This window comes from Onychomys torridus, chromosome 12, assembly GCF_903995425.1.
Source record: "Onychomys torridus chromosome 12, mOncTor1.1, whole genome shotgun sequence".
Lineage (NCBI taxonomy): Eukaryota > Metazoa > Chordata > Mammalia > Rodentia > Cricetidae > Onychomys > Onychomys torridus.
This window is the reverse complement of record NC_050454.1, coordinates 4,322,022-4,340,210: the sequence shown is the minus strand read 5'-3', so window position 1 is coordinate 4,340,210 and position 18,189 is coordinate 4,322,022. Positions and strand designations below refer to the sequence as shown.

The following is an 18,189-nucleotide window of genomic DNA, read 5'->3' as shown; positions in this document are numbered from 1 at the left end:
CAAAAGTGGTGTAGCCAGAAGTGGCTCAAGTTGGACAAGGCCAAATATGGAATGTTCTGGTACAGGAATGGTGCCAGTTATGGAGGTCCAAATTAGACATAGGCCAACTCAGAGAGATTTAGATGTGACTGAATCACAGCTAAGCTCTCCGAAGCCTGCAGGACTCAGGCTAGTGAGGGTCCCATGGTGGCATAATCCACAGTGGGTGAGATTGAATTACTCTTGATTCTTTTCACGTGCTTGACTCTGTCTCTGTCTCTTGTTTCCACCTCCTCCTTCTTGCAGTGTGTGGGCAACCCTCCCGGCCTCTGCCAAATCTGGTGAAGAGGATTATTGGAGGCCGGAACGCTGAGCTTGGCCTTTTCCCGTGGCAGGCCCTGATTGTGGTGGAAGATACATCGAGGGTACCTAATGACAAGTGGTTTGGGAGTGGGGCCCTGCTCTCTGAATCCTGGATACTCACAGCAGCCCACGTGCTGCGCTCCCAGCGCAGAGACAACACAGTCATACCTGTCTCAAAGGAACACGTCACCGTCTTCTTGGGTCTACATGATGTGCGGGACAAATCAGGAGCTGTCAACAGCTCTGCTGCCCGAGTAGTACTCCATCCAGACTTCAATATCCAGAACTACAACCATGACATAGCTCTGGTAGAGCTGCAGGAGCCTGTGCCCTTGGGAGCCCACGTCATGCCCATCTGTCTACCAAGACCTGAGCCTGAAGGTCCAGCCACTCATATGTTGGGGCTGGTGGCTGGCTGGGGCATCTCCAATCCTAATGTGACAGTGGATGAGATCATCAGCAGTGGCACTCGAACCTTGTCAGATGTTCTCCAGTACGTCAAATTACCGGTGGTGTCACATGCTGAATGCAAAGCCAGCTATGAATCTCGTTCAGGCAACTACAGTGTCACAGAGAACATGTTCTGTGCTGGCTACTATGAGGGCGGCAAGGATACATGCCTTGGGGATAGTGGTGGGGCCTTCGTCATCTTTGATGAGTTGAACCAGCACTGGGTGGCCCAAGGCCTGGTGTCCTGGGGAGGACCTGAAGAATGTGGTAGCAAGCAAGTATATGGAGTCTACACAAAGGTCTCCAACTATGTGGACTGGGTATGGGAGGAGATGAACTCTCCGAGGGGTGTTGGGGAGCTCCGGGTAGAACGGTGAATGTGTTTACTTCCTCAGGGGCCTGCCTCCCCTGCCTCAGACCAAGTGAGGTTACACTACACACTGCCAACAGTATACTCCATGTTACCAGACCAAATAAACTACAACACACTGACCTAGCTGGGCCTTCATCCTCCTGGGATAGCCGCCCATCCCCCAAGACGGGGGTTAGTGTGGTGCAGGGAAAATCTCTAGGCAGGAGAACTCAGTCCAAAGCTTCGACCAAGCCTCTTCCTCCCTCTTAGTCTCACGGCTCCAGCAGTACAGGGGAAGCTGTTCCAGAATGCTTCAATCCTTGGTGTCAATCACTCCTAATCACTTGTCAAGTCCAGAACATGCAGTATCAATGTCAGAATGCTTGGACCTGATCATTAGGAAAAGATTACCTTCAGCTCAAGTCTGTATCTGTGTGTTTGCCCAGCTCTGGTTTCTGGGCCTGCCCTAAGCCTAGCTCTTCATGTAGGAAAGAACCATTCAGGTTTGGGGGAGCAAGATGTGAGCCTGAGCTAGCTCTCAGAGAACAGCACCTTGGCACACTTTTGTTCTTGGAATTTCTCCTAAGAGCTTCCTATAGTGCAAGGCTTATGCTTGGTACTCTCAGAGTTTCAAACAACTGAGAAGATGCTGTGAGGGCTGTACTGGCTGAGAGGAGAATAGAAGCAGCTCTCCCAAGCCCCTTAGACACCTGCTGCCCACGCAGAATGCATCGGGCCCATGTGCCACTCAAATACCGGCTGGCACCATAAGAGGTCAACACCTACCACTGCACACAAACACAGAGCAACCTTCCAGCCCTGCAATGTTTCATCTCTAGACTCCCTGCCCCCACACACATGTATGGAGACCTGGCAACTATTTGAAGAAAGAGAAGACTCGGCCCCGCTGTGCCCCATTGCTTCTCAGCAGGAAAACAGAAGAAAATATGGACGGACTCAAGACATGATGAATCACTCCAATACTACACTCGACCCTGGAGCCTGAACTCGGCAGAGACTCTACCAAGTAGCATTCTCCAAGCCGTCCACTCCTTGGTGCTCCAGGGACCAAAGGCTCACTCGTTGGAAAGAGATGGAGAGCCCTGAGTCTCGGGTTCTCTCTCTAGCTCTACCTTTCAACTGCCCATGTGACCCTTGACATCATTTTCTCCTCTGAGCCTCATCCTCATCTGGAAGATAAAGGCAGAAGATCTGTTGGGGTCTGCCCAGGACTCTCAATGGCCACCTCCCTGGTTGCTAGCAGCATTCCTGGCTTGGATTCTCCTAGTTGAATTATCTCCTTTCCCCGAGTTCACAATCCCAGGAATCGCCATCAGACAAGGGAGCTGGAAAGACCCAGAGAGGGATGTGGAGAGAACTGGGAAAGGTCAATCAAAACACACTCCTGTATCTATGAATGGCACATGTAAAAGCTACTATATTTTGTATATTTAATACCACAGGCTTTGCTACTCTCCAAGGGGCCTCTGCCCCGGTTCTCTTGTCGTGGGTCTATGGTGGCAATAAATCTGTGGATAGCCAATAGCCTTGGTTTGAGAGTTTGTTGTGGCATGTGTTCATTTATTTTGATCTTTTAAAACATAAATGTGCCTTCATTAGGCTCCCACCCCCTATGTAGGCACAGCTGCTGGCCTCTGAGCAGTATCTAAGATGAGGTAGTGAGGAAGAGGGGGTGCTTATTGGTTACTGACATTCTTCTTCCTCAGAAGTAAGGCTGTAACTGCCTATAATTTCATCCGTGGCTTCAAAGAGCTCACACTGGCAGACAAAATGAGGCTATGTGCGTATAGATGTTAACACAGGCAAAGGCAGCTAACCATCACCAAAGGAATGAGATTTAAGTACTGTGGGGATGGAATTAAAAGACGGCGTGACTGAACAGCTACAGGGACTCGAGATGGCTTAACAGAGGCTGCAAAGACTCAAGGGGAGGAGAGAGAAAGGACACAGTGGACAAGAAACAAGACAGCAGGCCTGAGCTGAAGACAGAGCAGTGGTCACCGACAGACAGACAGTCTTATAAGCCCCGGCCCGCACTATTTTCTAGTCAGAGATTCTCAGAGTGCATCATGTTCGAATCATGTGGTGGGACTGACTTGCTGAACTTTGCAAATGGCTGAGTCTCATCCCTGGCAATTCTGAATTCAACAGGGTCTGAATACAGCTAACATGGTAGGGAACGTGGCAGGAAAGGACTGGGCTATTGAAAGTGTCTTGGTGAGATGTGGGGACCCCCCACCATGCATGATAATGCAGATAAGGCAGTTTAGGCCAACTTAGGGGGTGCATCAGCAAAGTTTGGGCCGTAGGCATCTCCTGAGACAACGCACACATGAGGATGCAGAGTGGTGTCTCTTCATGGCACACACACATGGTTTGCCTTCATAGTGGGATTTCTATCATACTTTTGAGTGTGTGTCACACTTTATATGCTGTTGAGAACTAAAACAATCCTAAATCGGCCTTTGAAAGCTTTACGCCCTACTGGTTTCAAAGACTGCCATGACTCGAATTTGACAGTATTTCTGATCTGTATTTTCCACTAACTAACTACATTGGCTTTGTATTGTGGTACATGGATTATTTGCAGCATGCTGTGACGTAGAATGGGAAGATGTGTTATCCTATGTCAGTAGGTTTCCATCAGCTTAATGACTGATAAGATACAGAAGCAAAAGAAAAGGGAGGTGACATGTATGTGGTCAGTTCAGACATCAAAAGAGGTCTAGAATGACCAAGAGTGGGAGGGTGGCTTGTGCAAGGAGAGGACAATGGTTCAGCTTTGCTAGGAATGTCCATTTCCAGTACAGAATCAGGGACTTCAGAAGAGGAAAGGCGCTTTGCAGACACGAGGTAATACTTACCAACCAGCAATAGGTAGGATAAAGCCTGGAGAGAGGAGGCGTTGTCTGGTGCAGAATTGCAGAAAACAAAAGGAAGCCAATAAAAGAAATAAAAGAGAACACCATGACAGAGGATTAAAGGCAAGAAACAAAATGTGCTTTGGTAGTTAAAGAGAGAGACTGGAGAGTAGTTAAGTGTTCGCTCATCCAGTGTAGACTGGGAGTTTTGGCAAAGGCCTCTGGGGTGGACATTCATCTAGGTAGGATCCAAGCTGCCATGGTCCTTTCCAAAGGACTGTCAGGGTGCCAGCTGCCTGTGTTTGAACTGCTTAACACCCTGTCTCTCTCTGTCCACCCTGCTCTCATAGGCACCCCCTTCTTCCCTCCAGTCTTTCCTGTGCCCGAGAAAGGCTTTCAACTATCCCCTGAGAGACAGGTAGCTGCAGCAGCATCGTCCTCTCTCTGTGGCATCCAGTAAAAATTATGCTCAGTTCCCGGGCTTTGCTTCCTTCAAACACAGAACTCTTTTATTCTTTCCACAGTGCCCAACTTCAAATAAAAGTCCTTCTTCCCCTCCCTCCATCTCTGCTTTGTTCTTTGAAGTCGAAGTCTATCTGTCCTTTCCTTAAAAGGAGGGCCAGCTTCAATGGTGGGAGTGCCACAGGGCAAGGAAAGGCTGTAAGACCAGAGAAAACACATGGGACACAATTTCAAAACCAGTGTTCTCTCTTATATGTAAATATCTCTGTTGAAGTTGCACTTAGGGCCCAAAGCCGCCTGAGTGTAGGTCTACTGGCTCTTCCAGTGATTGCCTTATTTCCAAGTGTGAGCAGTGAAAAGCACCTTCATCAGGTCCAAAGAGGGGGAAGAATGTGAAGAGTGTGTGCTCTGTCTTCTTGGGAGAGGCTTCATTGCAAGGGAAGAGAAAGAGAGACTGGGGAATGAGAGGAAGGAAGGAAGGGAAGCTTATTCATTCATTCATTCATTCATTTTTTTTTGTGTGTGTGTGTGTGTGTGTGTAAAGCCTTGACCACGTTTTGTGGAAGAAGGAGAGATAAAACTATGCAAGAGTAGCATCCCCAGGGCCCTGCTGGGAACAGGGTAGGGTGTTGACAAGGACCACTGCCTAAACTTCGTGCAGCATCACTGGGAGATGCTGAGGTTGTGATCAAGGGTGCAGCATATCTGTCTGGGATTCCGCCCAGTTTTTGCTTTGAAAGTGGGGCATGGCTCCCTGGACCCAGAGAGCTCCATGGGCCCTGGAGCCACATTGTTGAGAGTTAGTGATGCTGGAGTGAGACAAGCCCAGATTGGAGTCAGGTGACCCAGAATTATATTCTTGCCATTTCCCCACAGAATAACTTTGCCAAACAAGACATTTTCTCTAGACTTTGACTTTTGTTTTTTGTTGTTGTTTTGAAACAGGGTTTCTCTGTGTGACAGTCCTGGCTATCCTGAGACTCATTTTGTAGACCAAGCTGGTTTTGTAGACCAAGCTTGCAGAGATCAGGCTGCCTGTGCCCACATGCTGGGATTAAAGGTGTGCACGACTACCACCCTGCTAGACTCTGACTTTTGATAAGACAGATGGTTTCTAAGGACATTCAGTCACGGCTTTGTCTCTGAGTCTGTATCAAGGGAGGCAGGAGATGAGACAATAGAGCAGAAAGACCTTCAATGTAGGAGTGTGCAACTCCACAGGCTCTGAGAAAGGCTTTCTCTAGGGACAAGGCCCCTGCTGATGGAGCATGAAGTTTCTTTATTAGGAATCTTATATTTCAGAGTCACAAAAAATCAACATCCAGAGAAGGAAGAGGACAAAAGAAAGACGGAGGGGGTGAGGGTGTCTCCGGGTTCATGTAACTGAAAAGATCATTCCCACACGCTTCCAGTATGGTTTTTAGCAGAGCTCAGCACAGGGTGTGGCACCTGTCTCAGCCCGTACCTTCCCATGATGTTTGGTAGCACTGTTCTCCCATCCTCAGCACGTTCTCCATGAGATGAAAGCTGGCAGAGCTGGCCCTTCACACAACAGCTCAGCAATCCTGGCAGAGAAAAACTTCTTATTCTAATGTTTAGTAAAACCTTCACCCCAGACTTTGCTTGGCTGTCCAAGAACACATCTCACTTTAAAGACATTGCTATGGTCCAGGGTCTAGACCTTTGATGAGTCACATTCCTGCTCCTGAACCCAGAGCTGAGGCCAGTCACACTCAGGCTACCTAGACCATGAATGGGGAAAGTACACACACACACACACACACACACACACACACACACACACACACACACACACGAAAACAAAACCTCGACCATAATACTATTAGGAGGGCCAGTGATGATGGGTGACTAATAGTGACAGATTTTCCTTAGAGAATGATAATCTGGCAACCCTAGTGGGTAAGGTACAGTAGAGAATGTGACCTTCCCTCCCTCCTTTGGCTACAGTGTGTGGTCTCCCCCAGTTCTCCCGGAAGCAGATCTCCAGGATCTTCAATGGACGCCCAGCCCAGAAGGGGACCACTCCGTGGATCGCCATGCTGTCACACCTGAATGGGCAGCCCTTCTGTGGGGGTAGCCTTTTAGGTAAGGAGAAGGTGAAGGGGTGAAGGACCCAGGGCTGGGGACAGGGTGAAAGCTAAGGACCAACCTTCCTGTGGAAACTGGCCATTTCTTCACTGAGAATCACGGCCCCAGGAAGAGTATGGAAAAGAGAACAGCAAGCCCTCAGCCGGAACCAGGACAAGCACACACTCCTGTGCTAATTCCTTGAGCTGTGGAGAACTTCTTGGATTCTGGTCAGTCTCCTGACAGACTGCTGGACATGGGTTGTGATCCATGGCACACACATGTGGCACTGAGGTGGGATGTGCCAGAGCTGCCAGATCAGGGAGAACCAGAACATTTATCCATCCCTCCCACACATACACATACCTAAGAACAGCAGCCCTAGACATCAGGGAAAATGGGTTTTACAGGGACTTGGATGTGTACTTGAGAACTTAGGTCAGATCCTGGACACAGAAGCAGATTTCTAGGCATATACTGGCCAGTCCAGTGGGGACCAAAGCCCAGAAAGGAAAAGGAAAGGGCGATAAACAGAGAATGCTGGTAACAGAATGAGACCAAAGGGGCAGCACACAGAAGACCTAGGACATAAGAGGGAGACAGTGAAGGCAGAATTAGACATAAATAAATGACTTGAAGGTAAAATGTTGCAAGCGCAGTCACTGGCTACATCAGCCCCCATTCTGTACCTGCTTCATGTGTTTGCTAACGCACGAGCTAGGAGAACGGAGTGGCTGAATGGGACCCTTCTATACCCTCTGCTCGGTTTCAGCAAGTCGATTGAGAGTCTGTGTAACTAATTCAATTAGTCACCTTCACACTAACTACTTTCTGCATATTTAATTTATTTCCCACCAAAAAAGGTGATGTATGTCAAGAAGAGACTGGTGGGACCTAAGGCCCCCAAGGGAGAGGAAAAAATCAGTAAAGAAGAAAGGGAGGGAGGAAGCCTGTTGAAGAAACAGAAGAGAAAAAGACATGGAGAGGAAGGGCCCCAGGCAGTGGGAGGGGGAGGGGAGGAGTTCGTCATGTTTCCAACTTTGTTAGAAAGGATGAAAGATGGACTTCACCCATTGCTTTAAGACTTTGAAGTAGGTTTTTTTTAAACATTGACTCCTTATGTCAATAATATTCATCCTGTGTTGGAACTGGTTGCATGTTTATGTTTAAAAGCGGAAATTCACTTTTCCATCAGCCCAGCTAAGAATTTCTTCACACTTGGCCCTCTCCACCGCCCTGCAGATCTGTAATCCCTGCCTCTGCTACTTTGCAATGGAATAGGAGAGAGCAGAGAGGTCAGAAAGTGTTTAAGAGACTGAGGAAGAGGCAGAGCACTGTCTCTATGTCCACACTGAGGTTCAGTGGGGGTTGGGGACGCTGGCAGAGTTCAAAGCTGAAGTTAATCTCTGGGCAAGCCAGAGAATACCACTAGACTCATCTGCTCTGAGGCAGGATTCCCTAACCTTATCCACCATTCTAATTATCCTGGTCATGGGCAGCTTCAGGATGTGCCTTGTGGGAGACAGTGTTCTGGGCTGAGATTTGTCCACAACACGTGGCCTCTTCTGAGAGGGACAAGTAGAGTCTGGAAGCTGCTCCAGAAACACCCATCTGCCTTTGACTCTGAGCTATAGCCTGGACCACTGACGCTTATGTCCAGCCAGCTCTGTCTACAATGATGCTCTTCTGCTTGGCTCTGGCTGGGTGTGTGCAGGCCTCAGCTGTTTGCGGACTTGCTGTTAGCTCCACTGAAAGAAAGGTCAGAAGTTTGACTCCGAGTTAAATAAACGTGAAGAAGATGACAGCCAGGGTGCGCGCTAGTTCACTGATCACGAGGCCTGGTACCACTTGCTTAAAGCCACTCCAGCCACACAACCGTTCTGAAGGGCTGGCTCCGAACAGCTGTCCTCAGCCCTGATTGCAGTCAGATTACAGGAGGAGCCTTTGATACACATCTGCTGGGCCTAACCCTCTAGCTCCAGTGTCCTGGATGTGGGTCACAATTCTGACGCCTTCCCTAATTCCCAAGGCGATTGCAGTGTGCAGTCACCTAGCCAGCCACTCACCATTCTCCTCAGTACTTGCCAAGCTTTCAAGTGCATAGGAAATACTTAGGGGTCTTTTAAAGACATTCTGAGGAACCCCCAAGTGCTGCTAATGTGGACATGGAACTACACCAAATAGGCAAAGCTGGAAAGGAAGGCAGGGCTCAACAGATTTTTGAGGACTCACTTTGGACTAGCTTTGGTACTCATCCATGCTCCAGGGCCTTAAAGAAGCCCAGAAAACCTCTTTTCAATGTCTAGCCTGGCCTAAATTGAATAGGGAGTTAGAATCACAGACTTAACTCCTCATCTTCAAATGGGATCCTGTGAGTGTGTGACTTAGGGCCATGAGCACACGGACGGGAGGTCTGGACACTTGCAGGGTTTTGGACAGTAGGAGGCAGGACGGGACAATGCAGGACACAGAACGTGTGTGCTCTGTTCTTCAGGCTCCAGCTGGGTTCTGACAGCCGCTCACTGCCTCCACCATCCACTTGATCCAGAAGATCCAGCCCTACACAGCTCAGACTTGCTCAGCCCTTCTGACTTCAAAATTATCATGGGTGAGTGAGGGTCAAGACTTCTGAAGCCGCCAGTTGCGGTTCTTGCAACAGAGTCCCCCAGCTACCATTTCCAAGGCTCTTCTTTATGAAACAAAGACCACCCACTGGCTCAGTTCAGTTCAACACTCTGCCACAGTCTAATTAAAAACTAGTGCCTGCCTGTGGCAGCCTATAAACCTTCTAAAACAAGAGCAGGGTCTCTTGTAAGAGTGAAAGCTAGAAGTTTCGAGTTGGGGAAGTTTGTAGGGAGATATCTTTTTTGATGCACATCAAGATTTTTAGTAACTAAAATTTCATTTGGAGTATTAAAAAAAATTCTCCTAGAGCTAATTGCATTACAAATTAGTCTCATGGGACCAGAAAGATGGGTCTACCGTTGAGAGCACCTGCTCTTACAGAGGACCAGACTTCCTTTCCCACATCAGCAGCTCACAATCACCTGTGGCCCCTGCTCCAGAAAACCTGACACCTTATTCTGACTCTTGCAGGTACCCATGTGCATGGCACACACACACACACACACACACACACACACACACACACACACACACACACAAACGTGTGCGCACACTTGCACTAAAATAAAACAAAAACTTTTTGAAACACCAAAAACAGCATCCAGGAATAAATAGCTTAGAAGCATTTTCCATTTTTTATTTATTATTTTATTTTAAAAATTAGTTTACAAAGTAATATTTCCATATAAGGTTAACATATATACATATTTCATTGTGGTTGGCTCCCCTTTCCTGCTGGGCCGTTTCACTGCCAGTTAACTCCACTTTGCTCCACTGCCTCCCCTCCCCCCCCCCCTCAGAGAAGCTTTTCCTTTTTTGGTCACATGGGTCCCATCCTAGTGTCCTGATGGACATTCACATTTGCTCCTACCGACACGTGCATATTTAACAGAGGATGGGATAGACTTGTGAGAGAATGTATGGTGTTTGCCCTTCTCAGGCCAGATTATCACATAGGGAAATCCTCTAATTAAGCAGGCAACCTACAATGCAGACAATAAAGGGTGATTATTATCAACCGGACAGTGGTCATGGGCATCAGAACAAACATACTCAGTTGAGGCAATCATCAGAGCTGGAGCCGTGAGAATGTGTGGGGTTTGATAGGCTAACAGGATGGCTGAGGGGGTGGGGACAAAGGGGGGGGGATGAAGACTGGAGCAGGTACTAGATGGGACTGGGGCTGGAAGGGAGCAAGGCTCCAACTTCCTCTCCACTGCGCTCTGCCTCACACACCTTCTATGGCCCAGGAAAGCACTGGAGGCGCCAGTCAGACGAAGACGAGCAGCATCTGAGTGTGAAGCGCATCACCCTGCACCCGCTGTACAACCCCAGCACGTTTGAGAACGACCTGGGTCTGGTGGAGCTCTCAGAGAACCCGAGGCTGACCGACTTTGTGATGCCTGTCTGTCTGCCCGAGCATCCCTCCAGGGAAGGTACCTGTCTTAGAGATACTGTTCCTGCGGTGAAATACTGTGACCAAGGCAACCTGGGGAGGAAAGGGTTTGTTCATCTTACACTTTCACATCACTGTTCATCATCAAAGGAAGTCAGGACAGGAACTCTAGCAGGGCAGGAACAGAAGGCAGGAGCTGATGCAGAGGCCGTGGAGGGGTGCTGCTTACTGGCTTGCTCCCCAGGGATGGCACCACCCACACAGTGATCCCTGAAACCCGGGAATAGGGGTGTAATACAGACATCCCATTTAGGACTGAGAACTCCACAGTCTCTTATTCACTGCAACTTGACTAGTTGTGGGCCTCTGTGTTCATCTCTATCTACTGAAGAAAGAAGTTTTTTGTTTTTGTTTTTTTATGTGCATTGAGAGGTGCCATAATCCATGGGCATAGTGATAAGTCACGGCAAAATGTTGTACAAGGCTTCCAGGAGGAATAAAGTACGTAGGTGAATGCCAGGCTGGTACATTCGAAGTACATATTCCAAGTGCCTGGTTAATCAGCCAGCCTTACCTACACATTTCCTGTCGGCTCACTTCTCTTAAACACTTCTCAGATTCCAGCATTTTCTTTTGCAATGTCTTTAAGCTTCAGGAAATGAGTGAGGATATGACACACTGAATTCCAATGAGAAGGAGGCCAGCTGCCCTGGGCTGGCCTCCTGCTCTCAGCTGGACACATTCTGTTTATGATATTTCATTTTAATAACATAGACAGCCTGATTGGGGTTTCGTGTCCACTTCAGAGGTGAGGGACTTAGGCTTAATGAGGCTGGCAGAATCTTCAAGATGACTCACAGGAAAGCCAGTGTCATGGTTGGATCTGTGCTGGAGATCAGCTACTGGCCCTCAGCTTCAGCTTGTCCTTCTGCTCTTTGTTGGTTGTGTGATGCTGGGGATGGAAGCTAGGGCCCAGTGCACACCAGAAAAGCACACCATTGCAGAGTTCTGTGGCCAGCCTGAGCCACGCCCCCACCCATCCCTCTGTGTACTACTTGGTGATGCCAGGGGTGACAGCATGGAATGGCAGGTTCTCTTGATGGATGGGGTTTTCAGAAAAGGGAGGCACTTTCTGCTCTTCTAGGCTCTATAACTTTCTCATTTCCATCCCCTCCTCCCAGGCTATGGACAATTTCTTCCTGTAGGCACGTCTCTCCTTCTCAGACTTCCCCCTTTGCTTATTTAGTTCATCAACACTTTGTTAGAATTTTCTATTGTAATTGCTCGGCTGGTCTTTGTGTTCCTATATGGAAACAGGCATGCCCCTTTACCTATTACTGCTTGTGTTACCATGGACTTTAGTTCTGCTTTTGTTGCTTTAGGGGAAGCAATGCCGTGAGATGAGCTGTCTTCCTAGAGTCTCATCGGTGCTGGAGAAGAAAGCCTTGCCTTAGCTACAGCCACGCTACAGAGATGCAGCCAGGGCAGAGATGCTGGGCTGGCTGGTTGTTATGCCAACTTGGCACAAGCTAGAGTTACCTGAGAGGAGGGAGTCTCAACTGAGGGATTGCCTCTGTAAGATCTGGCTGTACACAAGTCTGTGGAGTATTTGTTAAATTAGTGACTGATTTCTGTGGGCAGAAAGAATGTAAAGCCAGAGGTGACAGATGCCCACAGGAAGACTGTTTTGTGGACACAGCAGGGCAGCCACACGTATGAACTCACATTGGTTGTGTTACAGCATACACAAGACCTGTGCAAACCCAAGCCAGACACAATCCCAGCATGCAGAGGGGAGCTCGGCACAAAGTCCCACCCCTAACCGAGGAGTATGGGCGATTGATAGCTTCTGGAAACGGGAGAGTCTGTTTATTTAAGGGTGTGGCCTCTAGTAGGTCAACCACACTCCAGGGTAAGGCCACACAGCCAAGTAAAGACTGCACAGATTGGAATTCTCGATGAAAGAGAGAAGAAAGGGAGAGAGGTAACCAAAAAGTAGGTAGGGAAGGTGGGTAGATCTAGGACGAGTTGGAGAGAAGGGGATGATCTAAATACATTGTACAAATTTGTCAAAGAACTAATAAATGCAAAAAGGAGGGAAAGAGAGAGAGAGAGAAAGAAGGAAGAAAGGGAGGGAGGGAGGGAGGGAGGGAGGTTGGGAGGAAGGAAAGAAGGAAGGGATGGAAGAGAGACGCTGAGGTTCACCAACGTCATTAGAAGCAGATGTGGGAACAGAGCCGAGGTCCTCTGAATTTAAACACAGAACTGTTTTCAGTGTCCAGGCTCCTTACTAAATAAGAATGCAATTGCTCTGTCTACCCTCAGCCCATTTCCACATTGTCCCCAGATCTGGGATGTCATAAGCTTATGGAATGTCAGAGCTAGTTTTGGGGGTTATCAAGTCCCGCCTCTTCATTTTAGGGATGTGGAGTCTGAAGACGAGGTACGGGGAGCAAATGTGGCCTGACCTGTAGCTGACTAGGCTGGGCTCTTCATTTATTCTCAGCCATTGACTGGGCACCCCTTCCTACACCCTAACACTGCCATAGACTTGAGGGTACAACAGGGAACAAGATGGGTGAATTAGAGCTCTTGCAGAGCCTCAGGTCCTTGTAGTCTGCCAGGAAGGTGAGGTAGGTGAAGAAACCAGGTAATATAAAATAGGAGCAAATGCCATCCAACTCAGCACGCCTCTCGTCCTCTTCCGTCTCTGCTGCCTTTCTCTGAGGTAGCCGCATCAGCCCTTCCCCCTTGGGCAGAAGATGATGCAGCGGGCAGGGTCCCTCTTGAGCACACTCCTCACAGCTTCCTCCTCACCGTGTCTTCTCCCCTCCAGGAACCATGGTCATTGTCAGCGGCTGGGGAAAGCAATTCTTACAGAGGTTTCCAGAGAACCTGATGGAGGTAGGGTTCAGTTTATAGCCTACACGCATGACACCTTTGCTTGCATCAGGCAGGCGCCCCCTGCTGTCTGCTGCCTGTTCTGGGGTCTGGAGACCTGGAGAAGGGAAATGATATAAGACCAGGCAGGGACCAGACACAATTCCAAAACTTAATGGGACTCAAAGGTCCTGAAAGTTTGGTGTATTTGTTTAACTGGACTTGGATTCCAGTCTTTAAACACCATTCTGTGTCTCTGACAGCTTGTGAAAGTCTCAGAATATGGAAATCCTCCCAGAACACAGCAAGTGTGGGTACTCAGCAGGCTCCTGATTCATCTGTACACCATGAAAACTGAATACCAAATTAGCAAGAATGGGCCAGGCTCCGGGAAACACAGTTCTTTCCAAAGTGAGCTTTATCCCTATCATTTCAGACAAGAGAGCCAAACTTGACCTAAGGAGCCATGGTTCCAAGTCTGGGACACTAGTGACTTCTGTAGTCACCTGAAAGAAGTCACTTTATCCTTCTAGGTTATAAGGGATAGCATCAAAGTTACTAGATTTCCTCTAATAACTGGTTCTGACATTATTAGGTTCTATTATGGGGCTGGGTTCTAAATCCTTGACCATACAATATTTTTTATCACAGTTTAAAATTTTAAATGTGTAGCAATCACCCATTGCTTCATTCATGAACTCCCAGGTGGTTACTTGCTGTCTCCTGTGAACTAGCTACTAGGTGTTCCAGGGAGAAGAGCAGGCAAACGGGGTGCTCTAGCTCCTGGGCTCCATGTGTTTACAGCCAAGTGGCACAGACAGGAAGTAGTTATGGGTATGATGAAGGTGATGAAGAAATACAAGATGCCCTGGGATGTACAAGGAAGATCTGGCCCCATCATGGAGGTTCAAAATGGCTTCCCAAAGGATGATGCTCTTAAATGGCACCTGAATGAGGAGTAGCAGTTAAGCAGGGACTCCTGCATATGCTGAAAACATGTCCTCGTGACATAGCTTCCTGCCCCCACTTTCTAGGAAGGCCATAGCCCAAAGAGACTCTGCATGAACTTTAGTTCCCTTGTAACAAGAACCCACAGAGGGTGTATGCGTGGAGCACATGGTCCATTCAGTTCTTGCAGTGAGGGACAGTAAGAAATGAGGGTTCACTACAAAGCAAGTGTGGCAAGCTGTCAAGGACCGAGCATTTGGAGGGGAGGAGAAGTTAACAGATGAATCAGCAGTTAAAAGCACTGGTTGATCTTCCAGAGGACCCAGGTTCAATTCCCAATACCCACATGTCAGCTCACAACTATCTGTAACTAGAATTTCAAAGAATCTAATGTCCTCCTCTGTCTTCCACAGGTACCAGGAATGCATGTGACACACAAACATACAAGCAGGCAAAACCCCAAAATAGTAACACTCTTAATTTTAAAAAATACCTAGTATCTCCGTATAGTACCTAGTATCTTATATACTGTCCAAGCACGTGTTCATTCATTTCCTTCATGAAACTGCATGTGATTAGTTTGTCAACTACTGTGAGTTCCATCTTTAAGATTACGTATGGGAGGAAAGATATAAAGCCACATGCACCAGGTTCCAGAGCAGGGCTAGAGGAAGCGTAAGCTAATCAACATGGGTTTTCTATACATTGTCATATTTGATGCTGGTATACTCTAGGCAAGTATTATTGTCTCCGTGTTACAGATAAGATCATTGAGTCTCAAACAGGTCAAGCTGCTTGAGCAAGGTCACAGATCAAGTCCGTAGCTGAGGCTATAGCGGATGAGTCCCCATCTCTCCATCAGGTGTGCCTTTACCTGCACCACACAGCAGTCCCTGAAACTGAGTAGAAGGTCACTGGAGGCCTGCTCAAAACCATCAGACAGCAAGGTCCCCTCAGCCCGGAGTGGGAACCAATGATAGCCTTGTGTTCCAGATTGAAATCCCAATTGTAAACTCGGACACCTGCCAGGAAGCCTATGCCCCTTTAAAGAAGAAAGTGACAGAGGACATGATCTGTGCTGGAGAAAAGGAAGGTAAGAAGCTGACTGAAATACTGGCACTGAGAACCTGGGGTAGACACAGACAGCGGGAGGAGGGGAGAAAGGGAGGCGAGAGAGATACAGAACTTTTAGCATCCCTTGCCTGACCTAGAGCACGGGTTTGGATCCAATGGCCTGCTGCACCCTCTAGTGCCCGATTGTTTGAACTACAAGTCGGACTCAGGTTTCCGTGGGGAAAGGTGGGTACTGTATTTTATCGGTACTCCCTTCCATCTAGGCGGGAAAGACGCCTGTGCTGGCGACTCTGGAGGCCCCATGGTGACCAAAGATGAAGAGGCAGACCAATGGTACCTGGTGGGCGTGGTGTCCTGGGGCGAGGATTGCGGGAAGAAAGATCGCTATGGAGTATATTCTTACATCTATCCCAACAAGGATTGGATCCAGAGGGTCACTGGGGTGAGGAACTGAGTTTGGCTCCCCAGCCCAGCACCCGCTGTGCGGTCAGTCGCCAGCAGAAGATGATCAGTGCGAGTCACATTTCCTCCCCTGGCCCTCAATCTTCACGGCCCATGCCTGGGTAATAACGGGATTCCTTCAGCCTCTTCTTCCTGCTCTTCATAGAGGCCAAGTAGCAGAATGGTCAGGGCAAAAGGCTGGATCTGGGATTCATCACTTAGGATCTTTGTAACGATGGACAGCTGACCACCTCCTTAAGCCTGTTTTTTCACCCATGGGATGCAATGTGGCCATACCTTATCTACCTCACAAGAGTAGGATGAGGAGAAAGTTCATATATATGCAAAAGACTTAGCCCCGTGTGTAAACTAAATGATGTGTTCCATACTTGTGACTTAGCGAAAGGCATCTGTGCCCACCAGGCAGGTGGAGTTCTCTTATAAACTCCTGCTTGGGTCTCAAGGGTGATTAGCGGCACACCCCACCTCCCACCCACTGCCATTTTCTTAGTCTGCCCCCTAAAGCTTCTTCACCAAATGCAGTCCCCCAATCTCCCATAAAAAGGTAAAAAAGAAAAGAAAGAAAGAAAGAAAGAAAGAAAGAAAGAAAGGAAGGAAGGAAGGAAGGAAGGAAGGAAGGAAGGAAGGAAGGAAGGAAGTTCTTAGCCCTATGGCATGACCCCACTCACACACCCAGCAATATAATTGGCTGCTTGAGCTAAGTACCAAATGGCAAGACTGACTCAGGGAAGCAGGAGCTGGGAAGGAATGGTGGACGGTGAAGTCAGACACCTACCAGCATCTCTCACGTGTCCCTCTACAAGTCTCCTTTCCCTCATTTTTGGGACCCTGCAAGAGCTGACATTCTAGAATCCAACAAAGCTGTGTTTTCAATGTAACCCCAAAGGAAAATGTTCATTAGGTTCAAAAGACAAAATTCTCCTGCTGCCCCTGTATTACGCACCTTGGTCCACCACACCCACATCCCAAAGGACATAACCAGATCCAGGCACAGCCAAGGATCTTCCCTGACTCTTAAGTAGAGTAGCTTCCCTGAGCCCCAAGCCCCCTTCTCACCCCCAAACATGGACTGTCCACGGCAGGCCCCGACAGGCTCTGTCTCAAGCACCTACTCTCTCCCTCCCCACATCCTAGCTGACCTTAAGCAGCCATAGCTCTCATTCCTGCCTTTGTCTGACCTGACCCATCTGAGAACCTTCTTTGACCGCACCCAAGACAGAAGATTTCCAAAGGACCAGAAGGCCACCTGAGTTTCTGTGTATGAGAACTGTTCTCCATGGAAGATTTGATCCTTGAGCTGTGTTGCTGCTGCTGCTGCTGCTGCTGCTGCTGCTGCTGCTGCTGCTGCTGCTGCTAGAGCCTCGGTGAATTTCTGGGGAAGGAGGAAACCAGTGGGGAAGGAGGACCTGTGGGCATCAAGCCCAAGGCTACGTACTCAGGGACAACAATTCTCAGCCTGCTTCTGTTCCCCTGAGCAAATCATTCTACCTCTGCGGGGTTTGCTCTTGACTCTGCAAGGAGACGGCACTTGGACCCGATGATCTCTCAAGCAAGCTGGTACTCTATTGTCCTGGCTGGTTTTGTGTGTCAGTATGACACAAGCTAAAGTCATCGGAGAGGAAGGAGCCTCGGTTGAGGAAATGCTTCCATGAGATCCAGCTGTAAGGCACTATCTCAACCTCTAATCAACAGAGGAGGGCCCAGCTCACAGTAGGTGGGGCCATCCCCAAGCTGCTAGTCCTGGGTTTTATAAAAAAGCAGGCTGAGCAAGCCATGGGAAGCAAGCCAGTAAGCAGTACCCGTCCATGACCTCTATATCAGCTCCTAGCTCCAGGTTCCTGCCCTGCTTGAGTTCCTGTCCTGGCTTCCTCCAGTGATGGACTGTGATCTAGAAGTAAACCCTTTCCTCCCCAACTTGCTTTTTGGTCATGGTGTTTCATTGCAGCAATAGAAACCATAACTAAGACATCTATTTTAGTTCCTGATGAAGACTTTTGATGCAGTTTTGAAACTGCTTTGAGGCAATGAGCCTTCCCATTGCCAGCGCTTCCAGAACAGTGTGCTCTTCCAGGTCATGCCAAGGACTGACAAGGTGAGGAGAGTACGGACCACGCCTTCTGGAAGCTCCTGGTGGAGCTGTGGCACATATGTGACTGCCATATGGGGATGATCCCTGACGAGTCTACTTTAGAGAAGTGGAGATAGAAGGAAGCCCATCATTGTATGGA

The 18,189-nt window shown here is 48.5% G+C and overlaps 1 protein-coding gene across 1 annotated transcript in view; it reads left to right on the top strand.

The window, feature by feature from the left end:
- Masp1 (mannan binding lectin serine peptidase 1) overlaps positions 1-16,515 on the top strand; it is a 64,374-nt gene extending 47,859 nt beyond the window's left edge. Inside the window, 6 exon segments of the mRNA XM_036203507.1 lie at positions 6,457-6,594; positions 9,071-9,184; positions 10,452-10,637; positions 13,434-13,501; positions 15,419-15,518; positions 15,763-16,515. Of these exon segments, the coding sequence (XP_036059400.1) occupies positions 6,457-6,594; positions 9,071-9,184; positions 10,452-10,637; positions 13,434-13,501; positions 15,419-15,518; positions 15,763-15,953 (797 nt within the window). The 3' untranslated portion in view covers positions 15,954-16,515.
- Positions 16,516-18,189: the final 1,674 nt, after the last annotated feature.